Raw genomic sequence first — 12,046 nt, forward strand, 5'->3', positions numbered from 1 at the left:
TAGATACTAATACGTTTCTTGATTTCTGTCAGAATACAGATACATGGGATGTTTCTTCCCTGCATAGGTATTTTTTCACGAGATGGAGCTGTTACTAATTAATAATATTTATCTTAAATGAAGGTGACCTACTTGCAGTCGAGGCATATTAAAATTAATTGAGTCCCAAAACACACTGCTGTTTGGATCGGATCTTTCTTATGCTGTTGAGAGGTAATAACTCTAAACCGGTCTGTAGGTGATCTCACAATTGATTTAAGCATGGTCCTGCTGCTGGATGAACAAGAAAATTCTGCAAGACTAACCCATGTGAGCTATCTTGCATCAATGTCTATTGAATTCAATTTTCAGCGTGGTATTAGCCGGAAAAGTAGTTATTTTTCGACAGACATTTACCAGAACCTACGGGGTGTACTTGTGATGAACTGTTTGGAACCTTCGATGTAGTAAATTAATATTACTGAAGTTCTATCCCAACACCAAACCGTTATTTTTAAAACCCCGGCACGTGTTTCAATCACCAAGTGATCATCTTCAAAAGGAAGATACTAAATCTGTATACAATGTTGTCGTTATTTATACCATAGATACTTCTGGTAGGTACCTGCGTTCTTAATTGACTTAAAATTAATTTCACAATGTTGCCTTATCTACTAGTCAGGTAGATCTGATAACTAAAAATATTATTTCAATAAGCTATATGTACCTATAGTAAACTATTAGGTGCCTATTGGTCCACCATCGTTATTCATAATATTACTTATTGTTGACTTATTTCTAAGTAAACAACAACAGGCATCTAGATGCCTATGAGAGTTTAGAAATAAGTCATCATAATAATATCATGAATTAGTATGGTGGACCATACTTTATAGTTTACTATTGTTGAAATAATATTTTCAGTTATCAGATTTACCTGACTAGTAAATAAGGCAACATTGTGATATTAATTTTAAGACAATTAAGACGCAGGTACCTAGCAGAGGTATCTATGCTATAGATAAGGACAACATTGTATGTAGATTTAGTTTAATCTTAATCTTGAAGATGATCACTTGGTGATTGAAACACGTGTCGAGGTGTTAAAAACACGATTTGGTGTTGGGATACAACTTCATTAATATTCACCTAGTTGGGAGAGATGAATGTTCCGAAATTGTATTTAGACATATTTATTTCCTTATGAAGTATTACTTGAAGACATTATGGATTTTCATCAAGTATCGGTCGAATATTGTCCTCTATCTTTCTTTTACTTGACCCTACAGAGAGCCGTTATTTTGAAAATTTTCTGCAATTATTTCAGACTCGTTGACCCATCTCTTCTTGATACATATTATGGGATTAGTCAGATTTATTCAGATTTGGTTTCTCAGTAACGACTGTTCTGCAGATGCACTATTGTAGCGATAGTTGCTATGACATTCAAATTGAAAGTTCATCATTCAATAATAATAGCTCCGAAAATGAACTCTCAAATTAACCTTTCTTCTCCCTTCGGAAAATCTTTGCTTTTCAGTCACTTCCTGGACAACTCAAACACTTTTTGCTTTGCTTCAGAGTATTTACCCAATCGATTTGAAAAAAAATCGTAGATACACATATCACTTGATTATATGTTTTTGCCGAAACACTGCGTACAGAAACAATCTCTCTTGTCAACGTGAGGAAATGCTGGAACCCCAAAGAAGATCACTAAATTCATATGCTGCGTTTATCGACCACCAAGTGATACAAAATATGTGGCTCTCTTCTCTTCACTTGCAAACACCATTAACTTTCTGCAAATCAATCATCCTAGTACCAAAATTTCCATATTCGGTGACTTCAATATCCACAATATTGAATGGCTCAAATTTTCAAATATCAACGACGAACAAGGTCGCGAAGCTGAGGCTTTTGCAATAAGCAGCGGACTCACTCCGATTATATATGAGCCAACTAGGATTCCTGACCGTGATGGAGAATATGCTAGTCTTCTGGATCTATATCTAACAACCAATCCAGAGATTTACACAGTCACCGTAAGGTCTCCATTGGGATCTTGTGATCACAACATTCAGTGTTAAGTGAATTGCCGATAAATGTTAGGGAACAATCTAAGCCGCGCAAAGTTTGGCATTACAGATCTGCTGAGTGGGATGATATCCAAGACCATTTCCGAAATTTCCCCTGGCTAGATGTTTGTTTTCGCTCTAAAAATTCATCTATTTGTGCTTCTGAAGTCACGAAAGTTATTCTATCATCCATGGTTGCATATATTTTTTTTCAATGAAACGAACTTCTAACGGCAAACAAACAGTTCAACAAAAATTTCGAATCGGCTCCGTCCAACATTTCCATTCTGGAAAGGTTGCAAAATAAGTTAATTGGGATGAAGCCATCCGCAGAGATTTGCAGCTGCCTTCCATTCGGCAGTCCATTCAGTCGAGGAATCAGCGAGTTTTTGAAAGCACGGAAACTCACAAAAACCCGTTAGTCAGGAAAGCCACAGATTATGCTGTAGACGACCCCTCCCGATATAGAAGGTCCCGACACTCTGTCGAATGAGGCCCTCATGTCCCCCGTTAACGGATGAATAACTTTCTCATCCATCCCACCCTAGCCAGGTAGGGGTATCCCGTGAAGGGCGGTACTGATGTCTGAGGACTTCATGCCGCCATACCACCAGTCATGTACCCATTGGTCCTTCTCGCGACCAATAATCAGCCAAAAGGGTAGGAGAGCTGGACTCCAAGCCTGAACGAAACGAGGATGACCTTCCGAAAAATTTCGAACAAGCTGACGCCTCCAAAAATCTCGCTTACCGGCAGTGGCGAAAAAATCCCAGTGCCGAAAACGGAACTAGGTTCGTTAATGCTCGCAACAGCTGCAAACTTGGGATAAATGAAAGCAAAGAACTTCACAATCAGATAATTATGGATAAACTGCGTACCAATCCCAACGGGTTTATATCCTTCTGGTCGATAACTAAAGCTGGTAGTCAAAACTTCACAAAATCCACAATTTCATCACTAAGACAAGCGGATGGTTCACTTGTAACAACAGCCATAGAAAAAGCAAATCTACTAGCCGAACAATTTACGTCCCACGCCACAGTTGATTTTCTGAGAAAGGTACGACCCACTATTCCCACACTAGAATCCACAATGCCGGAAATTACTTTTCGATAACGTCTAGTCAGGCGAATTTTGAAACAGCTTAATATCAACAAGGCGTCTGATCCTGATGAAATGCTCGCCATTATACTTAAAAAGTACGCAAATGAACTCGCACCAGTATTTTGCAGACTTTCAACCTGTCTTACTAGAAAGGGTTTTTTTCCTCTTGTTGGAAAATTGCTCGCGATCAACCTATTCCCAAAAAGCGCAAGAAAAATCTTCCAAATAAATATAGACCAATCGCTTTGCTATCAGTGATACCAAAAATCACGGAAAAAGCCGTAAACTACTATATCCTTGAATATTTGTAAGACTTTTAGATTTTTAACGATTATCAATATGGCTTTCGGAAACAAAGATCAACAGGCGATCTTCTATCGTATGCCACCCATATTTGGAATAACGCAATATGGAGAGTCAAGAGCTTTTGCGCTTGATATTTCTAAGGCCTTTGGCCGTGTGTGGCATGAGGCTTTACTGTTGGGTTTGTTGGGGGTTAAAATGGACACTAATATGGCTTGGCACAATCATGTCGCTGGAATTGAGAAAGCCGCTTCTGAAAAGCTCGGAACACTGTTCCAAATCAGAAAACTACACACCTCAGCAACTTTCGATGCGATTCAAATCCCATATGAATCACTACGATGCCGGTGCATCGCTTTTAGAGCGCCTTGAAGCTTTTTGTAGCACTATTCGGTGAGATCACTTGGTACGTTGAATTTCTTCCACTTGTTTTATATCTGAAATCAACGCTTATTCAATTGCGCAACTGAGTACCTACATGGGAGGTACCATTTCATAACAATGGCGTTGAGTGATTCTACTTGCGTTTACTTCTGTACGGAGGCTCGTGTCAGCTTGAAGGTTGGTATTGTTGAGTTCCAATAAATTTTGCACCTCTCATTCTCCACAACGGATTCAACATCCTCCAGAGTGACCCAATATCTTTGAACCAATCACGTTGACCACATATATTACTTTTAACATGAACAAAGTCATTATACTCGTGTTTGCATTATTTTGATTCACAAGTATCCTTTAAGAATTTTTATACTTCAAAATGTCATATTCATGATTGGATTTTTTTACAGTAATTTCAAAGAAATATAGTTTATAACCAAAACATTACTTATAAAGCACCGGATGAAATATATGTTCTAACAAAGGTAAAAATTTGTTACCTTTGTTGATACTAATAATTCTAATAATTCGTGTAATTTTTTTTACATGGAAGTAGCTGTTTCAAGGGGGCATTTTCTTTCAGTTTATATTTAAAAGAATTGTCTTCATGACGTTTATGATATACATATTTGTGAAGAGTTCATTTTTAAATTAATTGCCTTCTTCATTCGTTTGGAAGTGTCCCACATTTTTGTATAAAGATGGAGGAGCAGAAAACCAAAACCTTCTATTATCGATCATCTTCTGATAACTTGATTACAAATTGTGCTCAGCGACCAGTGAAAACAAATACGATAATGTAATTTAATGTAAGAATGTTTTTATTTCCAGGTGAAAGGGAAAGAGACTTGAGACACATTGGAGAATCGTAAGTTTTCTGAGTTTTGATATACAAATACTTTTTGAAAGATTTTCGATTTTTATAACAAATTTAAAATTATTCTGAAATTGAAAAAAAATGGTATTTGCATTACTTTAATCAGAACTAGAATGAGAACATCAAAAAGGGCTTCGTTTAACTGAAATACCTCTTCCTTGTAAAAGGAAGTTACAAATTCCTTCATCTGAAGGTATGTACAAATTTGGAAACACGCAAGATTGTATCCATTAGAAACACTTCTCCAACATCTAACCAAAGTACTGTCTCTCAACGCACGATTCGCTAACCAAGTTAGCATCATCAAGAGATAACTAGTCATATATATATGTATATATATATATATATATATATATATATATATATATATATATATATATATATATATATATATATATATATATATATATATATATATATATATATATATATATACAGGGTGTCCCTGGACTTCCTCTTTTCCTCTCGGGAATGTATAGATGGGGTCAAAATATCACCAGTACTTCATATAACTTTTTTTTCCTAAAAGTCTTCATAACCAAGTTACGGGCCCTCGAAGTTACAGAATGAAAAATGTTTTTCTTTGATAACTTTTCAAGTGAATATTCAAAATCATCCAAATTTTGGTAATTGACTAAACAAATGAATTCCGTCGATGAGCTTTCATGCAGGAGTCAGTTGTTTTGCTACAAAGTCAGGAACGGACTACCCCTGATGGTCCACACCCCAAAACTTTGAAATGACAGATATTTTTCAATATTTTTCAACTAAATAAGGTTACTTGGACAATTTTATGAATAAAAGTACTCGTGTGGAAAGTCGATCGGAGCAACGAGTCTTGATAAAAATGTAGTTCTACTCGACGACATCAAACCCGCTCGTCCACCATTATTTGAAATGAATAATTATCAAAGTAGAAATAATAATGATAACGTTAATTCAACAACATTTATGAGAGGAATAATACAAAGTATGCTAAAATGAAGTCGTAAACAAAAAGTACAGTACCTATATGGAAGTTTAAGTCACAATTGTGATAGCAGATATTTTTTCAAAAGAAATATCAAGTTCTGTAGATTCGTGGTGTTTTTAAACTAACAAGCTACTCTACTATGAAATATCGAATTCATTCCATATTTTGTATGTACATAATACGTGTGGAATAATCACGTTTCGTGTTGATCAGTTATCTGAATCTCATGAAACTCAACATTCGAATGTTTCAAATTCTTCTTCACAGCTAAACTGTTGAGGAGTTTCACTGATAATTATAATTTTATGGGAGAAATTCTTTAACACGAATCTAAATTTAGCTGAAAAAACGCACATCGGAAAAAATATTTACTATACTAATAAAAAGCAAACGAATGAACTACAAAAACGGCTGCACATGATCAGGTGAAAAATATCCAGGGAATAATATTTTTTTCACAGATGTTGACAAAAAAACCTTTTAGAAAGTTTTGATAAAAAATGAATGCGATTTTGTTTTGTTGAGTGGTGCGTTGTCATATGACTATCATTGTATTGTCAATATTCTATAGGATATTTTGAATTTTTTTGATATGGCCGAACAGTTTACATTCAATGAATATGCATATATGCATGTATTTTATGGACGAGCATTTTGTAATGCTGCAGAAGCTCGTCGTCTGTATTCCGAGCATTTTCCCAATCGAACGGTACCGTCAAGAGAAACATTCGAGCGTGTCGATCGCAGCTTGAGGGAGACAGGTATGTAATAATTGATAATAATTAATTTGAGCACGTTGTTTTATTTCGATATTATTGTAGGTACAGTTTTGCCAAAATGAGGTGGTGAGGGCGCTCCTAGGACTGTACGTACCGTTGTATTGGAGGAAAATATTTTGGAAGCCGTCGCTGATGATCCTTCAATGAGCATCAGAAATCTATCAGAACAGTTCCATACATCCAAGTCCACTATTCATAGAATAATTAGGGAACAACTGCTCCACCCATTTCACATCCAGAAGGTACATGCCATGACACCTCAAGATTTTCCAGCACGACTGGAATATGCCAATTGGTTCATGGGTAGGCAAAGAGAGGATATGACTTTTATTAATCGAGTTTTATTCACTGATGAAGCAGGTTTCAGTAGAGATGGAGTTATCAACTCTCATAATCTCCATATATGGGCCGAAGAAAATCCCCATGGGATATTGCAAACCAAACACCAACGGAAATTCAACGTGAATGTTTGGGCTGGTATCATAGGAAACCATCTTATAGGACCATTCGTTCTACAGGACCGATTGAATGGAGAGCGTTATTTGGAGTTCATTCAGAACGATTTGAATGGACTTTTGGAACATGTTCCATTGCAAACCCGAAGAGATATGTGGTTTATGCATGATGGCGCTCCTCCTCATTTTAGTTTGATTGTGCGTGACCATCTGAACCATATTTTCCACAATAGATGGATTGGTAGAGGTGGGCCATATTCATGGCCATCGCGGTCTCCGGATTTAAATCCATTGGATTTATTTCTGTGGGGGCATCTAAAAAGCCTTGTTTACGCTACACCTATTCACACAAGAGATGCATTGTTGAATAGAATAACATTACATTGTGAAGCCATACGAAACGACCCTGGAATGCTATTTCAAGTACAGAGAGGGTGTCTTCGCAGACTAAGAAAATGTATAGAGAGAGAAGGTGGTCATATCGAGCAGTTTCTGTAGCGGATTTTTCATTTCTGTTTGCTCTTGAGGCTCTTGAGTTTCGTTAGTTAAACGTGTTTGCATTATAAAAATTCGTTATGAACATTTTACCTATCATTTCCATTTTCCTTAAAAACTAATATTTTCGAATAATGGTAGACATCTCAGGATAAATGTTGTTGAATTAACGTTATCATTATTATTTCTGCTTTGATAATTATTCATTTCAAATAATGGTGGACGAGCGGGTTTGATGTCGTCGAGTGAAACTACATTTTTATCAAGACTCGTTGCTCCGATCGACTTTCCACACGAGTCCTTTTATTCATAAAATTGTCCAAGTAACCTTAATTTGTTTGAAAAATATTGAAAAATATCTGTCATTTCAAAGTTTTGGGGTGTGGACCATCGGGGGTAGTCCGTTCCTGACTTTGTAGCAAAACAACTGACTCCTGCATGAAAGCTCATCGAAGGAATTCATTTGTTTAGTCAATTACCAAAATTTGGATGATTTTGAATATTCACTTGAAAAGTTATCACAGAAAAACATTTTTCATTTTGTAACTTCGAGGACCCGTTACTTGGTAACGAAGGATTTTAGGAATCCTGGAAGTACTGGTGATATTTTGACCCCATCTATACATTCCCGAGAGGAAAAGAGGAAGTCCAGGGACACCCTGTATATATATATATATATATATATATATATATATATAAATATATATATATATATATATATATATATATATATATCTATATCTATATATACATATATATACGACCCTTTCATATACCACCACTTCGTCAAATAACTGAATATGTTGAAGTAGAAACCTTTCATATTTTCAATGAGATTTTTGCACGCCGTTCAATTTTTCGACTTTTAGGATGAACTCAAATTTTAATGGCCAGCGCTCAGTTCAACTCTCTTGGTGTGTAATCAGAAGCCAATCAGTAATAAAAAGAAATGTAGTGACTGGGTTTTATATTTCATTGTTGGCGCTACCAAATTCATGTACATTTTTTTCAACTTTCAAAAGTGATCACATTCGATAAGATTTGAGTTGTAGCTGGGCTATATTTTTTTTCATTAAACCTTTTGTTAATGAAATTGTTGAAATATGTGAAATCATTCTAATTATGCTACAGCTAGCACCGTACAACAAGTTGAAGTAAAACACCTGTGCAATATTTTCCATTTGGATGATTCGTCACAAGTAACTTTCTATATTTGAAATGTTGTCTGATGGTTTAACTTCAAAATTTATATATGACATTGGCTTTCGTTTTTCCGTCGAGTATGAGTCACACGCAAGGGTTTGGTATTTTACCAAAACTTGGGCATTTCGTACGCACCTCTCCGAAATATATCTATTATTCTGACTATATTATTCATTTTTGAAGGTGCTTCCGTACTTTGCATACAGGTGGCATGGTTTTCATCCTATCGAATCAACTGTATGCAGAGCTTACGACACTTTAAGTTGCTACTTATGGTTATCATTATAACCATAAGTAGCAACAATACGTTACCGCTTACATTTATCCATACTTTTCATATCTGTATATTTTTAAAAGTTAGTTTTAAAAACCTCATCAAATTCCCTAATGAAATATATATTTTATGCAGTTCAATGTGTAAATAAACAAAACGTGCTAGGAAAGTAGTTTTTAATTTGGAATTATTAGTTTTTGTTCGTTAGTTCCCAAGAAAGATGCATTTATAAAAAATTTATATGAATATATTTAAAATCCACTCAAAGTAGTCTTCTTGTATGATGTTAGAGTGATATGTATTCAAATCATACAGTGTTCCCCAGTGTTCAGCTAATTTTCTCGATGTGAAACTTTAATTTATATTCCCACCTGAAATTGAATAAAATATCATCTTTGTAATAATCATGTGATTAGATGTGTATCTCTAATTGATTTAAAATAATTTCAAGTGACATAATAACATAACAGTTCAATCTTGCAGTCGTGGCGCGTATCGTTTCCTTTCTTTTTCTTTCAAAGTTTTAGTCTCGAAAGTAGTTCATTCAATTTCATGTCGATCGCAGTATCCAGAGGTACTACTTCTAATTGTCTATTTCAGTTGAAAAATATTCTAGGAAACTCTCAGAATTTCTGTGATGATTTTTTTATATCCTATTTTTGGAAAAATGTTATCTATTTTATTCATATTACTTACCTTCCCTTTGATGCCAACCTTTTACTATGGCCTATTGCTTTTCATATTCGTTTCAAATATTGAAAATTGTTTGCTCAGGTCTACGGAGTCTGCAACCTTACTAGTAAATCCTGTTTATTCAAAAATATTATATGATATATGTATTTTATTGAGAAACATACGTAGAGCTTTCTGGTTTCAAATTTATCTTCATGAAAAAATATATTTTTACAGGAGCGATACAGAGAGCGCAGATGTTCGACCAAAAGAACGTAAGAATCCTATAAAACTCACCTCAATCTTCAAGAAAAACAAAGATAAGGTTACTGAAGAGGAACAACATGATGATTCTCCAGTGGATCAAAGGGAAAAACCTTCACAACCGGAAGAAGAACAGCGAGGACTAGTTTATGCTGAACTTGATTTGGTAAGAGCAGAATTGAAACCAGTTGTCAGAAATGACGATGAGAAAACTGAATATGCAGAAATCATATACACCCAAAATGGAGATAATGGAGATCAGACTGGAGAAACGCCGAAGAAATGAAATTACAAATAAAGCAGATAAAAATCCGAATATACCCAGGAGGTTTTCGAGATTTGTTCATTGTTGCTTTTGTTATCTAAATTTCGAACCAATAATAACAAAATTCCATATTCAATAATTTCGTATAATCAATTTTCTGCTGTATAGTGTGTAACTGAATTCATTGAATCAATTTATTTTGAATATATGTATTTTTTTTTTAGGGGTAGAAATGTAACATTCTTAACTAAATGAAATTGTGAAGTTGTCTTGACATAAACAGTACCAATATGTACATATATGTACATAAACCGTACAAATATATATATATATATATATATATATATATATATATATATATATATATATATATATATATATATATATATATATATATTTGTGTGTGTATATTTAAATAATTAAATAACTGTGAAGTGTGAATCTCGATTTTCAAGTACAAAGCATGATGCATATTACTCAACAAAGAATGAATTCTTTAGAAACCTTGACAACCGACAATTGAAAAATTCCAATTTAAAAATATGAACATACTTCTTCAGCTTACTATTATTCAATTTCTTTCCTAGGTTTTACTGTTGGTGATTCACATAATTTTTTTGAGTTGTAAATGTAGTGTTACTGATGACATAGTCTCCCAATTCTACACTGCTAGATAGTAGAAAACCATAATTCTTCTCTCTTCACATAAATAACTGTGCAATATATAAGTTGAAATCATAAGAGGAAGTAGTCAGTATGTATAAATATAAGGAGTTCTGCAATCATTGTATTTAAGATTTTGAATTCGTCCATTTTAGTTTTAAGTAAACACAAAGATGTACTTAATTTTTTTATACGAAAGAATATGCAAATACAAATAGTGTTTTATCTAATAAAATGTTGAATATCAAGTGAATTATTCAATTTCACAACCCACCTCAATTTTTTGTTGAACCGGGCAGATCAATACTTCTCGCCTAGTTCCATAAAATTAGATATCTGAATTTTCCATTTATACGTTGGTGCACAATGTGATAGGAATGAAGAACATTTATACTTCAACATAGCATCCCAAGAAGGACCTGGAGATATAAAATAATTAGCTGTGATCATTATGATTCACGAATTTTGTATGGCCAACTGGAATTATCCACAACTGAAATTTTATATTGAATAGTTATTTATGTACCAAGAACAAAAAACATCTATTATAGTAGAGCCTGCAATGATAGCCGAGGTTAGAAAGCAGGCGAGACAGACAGTTTTTCGCGGTACAAATTCTACAGGCGTAAATCCTTGCAAATTTCGTAAATAATTTGACAACAGCAAATGACCGTCACAGGAGCCTATGTTTTAAGCAATATGTCTATATACTGGTGGATGCTACACTAGTATAGCGACTCATTCGTATAGAATTTTCATGCAAATTTGTCGACCAATATGGCTTACTAGATTTTAAGATTTCATACTCGTGATCCTTTTTTTTTTCAAATAACGCTAAATACCGTTTAATATCTCTTTTCGTGTGCCTAACAACAGTGTTGTTCTATTTCGAGAAAAAGTTGTTACAGGTAACGTCAAACTCTACATTCAAGGTCATATTGCATGCACATAGCTCAAGGTCAAACCTCAAGGTTACTTGTTGGAGACAGGATCGGATCTCAAGGTCGACCCCCTCATGTTCAAGGAGGTATGCTCAAGGCCGTGTGACATTAGTCAAGATAGAAAGTGGTTGAGAAAGGATGTCTCTATGACGTTATTCACACCTATGCATCAGACATATTTTTCAAGGTAATCTTGCTGATATCGTCAGTCATTAAAATTCCATTAATAACGTCATAGAGGTGGGGGAGGCCAAGTACCGGCTTTAATCTCCTACTAAGATCAAAGATGGCTTCACAGATGGTTGTTACAACTTTTATGATAACACTAAATGAAAAATGCATC

The 12,046-nt window shown here is 34.6% G+C and overlaps 1 protein-coding gene across 1 annotated transcript in view; it reads left to right on the forward strand.

Moving 5' to 3' along the window:
• Positions 1–11,010, forward strand: part of Fas3 (Fasciclin 3) — a 50,302-nt gene extending 39,292 nt beyond the window's left edge. The window contains exons 8-9 of the mRNA XM_074183589.1: positions 4,674–4,710; positions 9,808–11,010. Of these exons, the coding sequence (XP_074039690.1) occupies positions 4,674–4,710; positions 9,808–10,120 (350 nt within the window). The 3' untranslated portion in view covers positions 10,121–11,010. The remainder of the gene's footprint in view (positions 1–4,673; positions 4,711–9,807) is intronic.
• Positions 11,011–12,046: the final 1,036 nt, after the last annotated feature.

Source organism: Leptinotarsa decemlineata, unplaced genomic scaffold (assembly GCF_025532065.1).
Source record: "Leptinotarsa decemlineata unplaced genomic scaffold, Ldec_3_MD MMD2_tig00026340_RagTag_RagTag, whole genome shotgun sequence".
Lineage (NCBI taxonomy): Eukaryota > Metazoa > Arthropoda > Insecta > Coleoptera > Chrysomelidae > Leptinotarsa > Leptinotarsa decemlineata.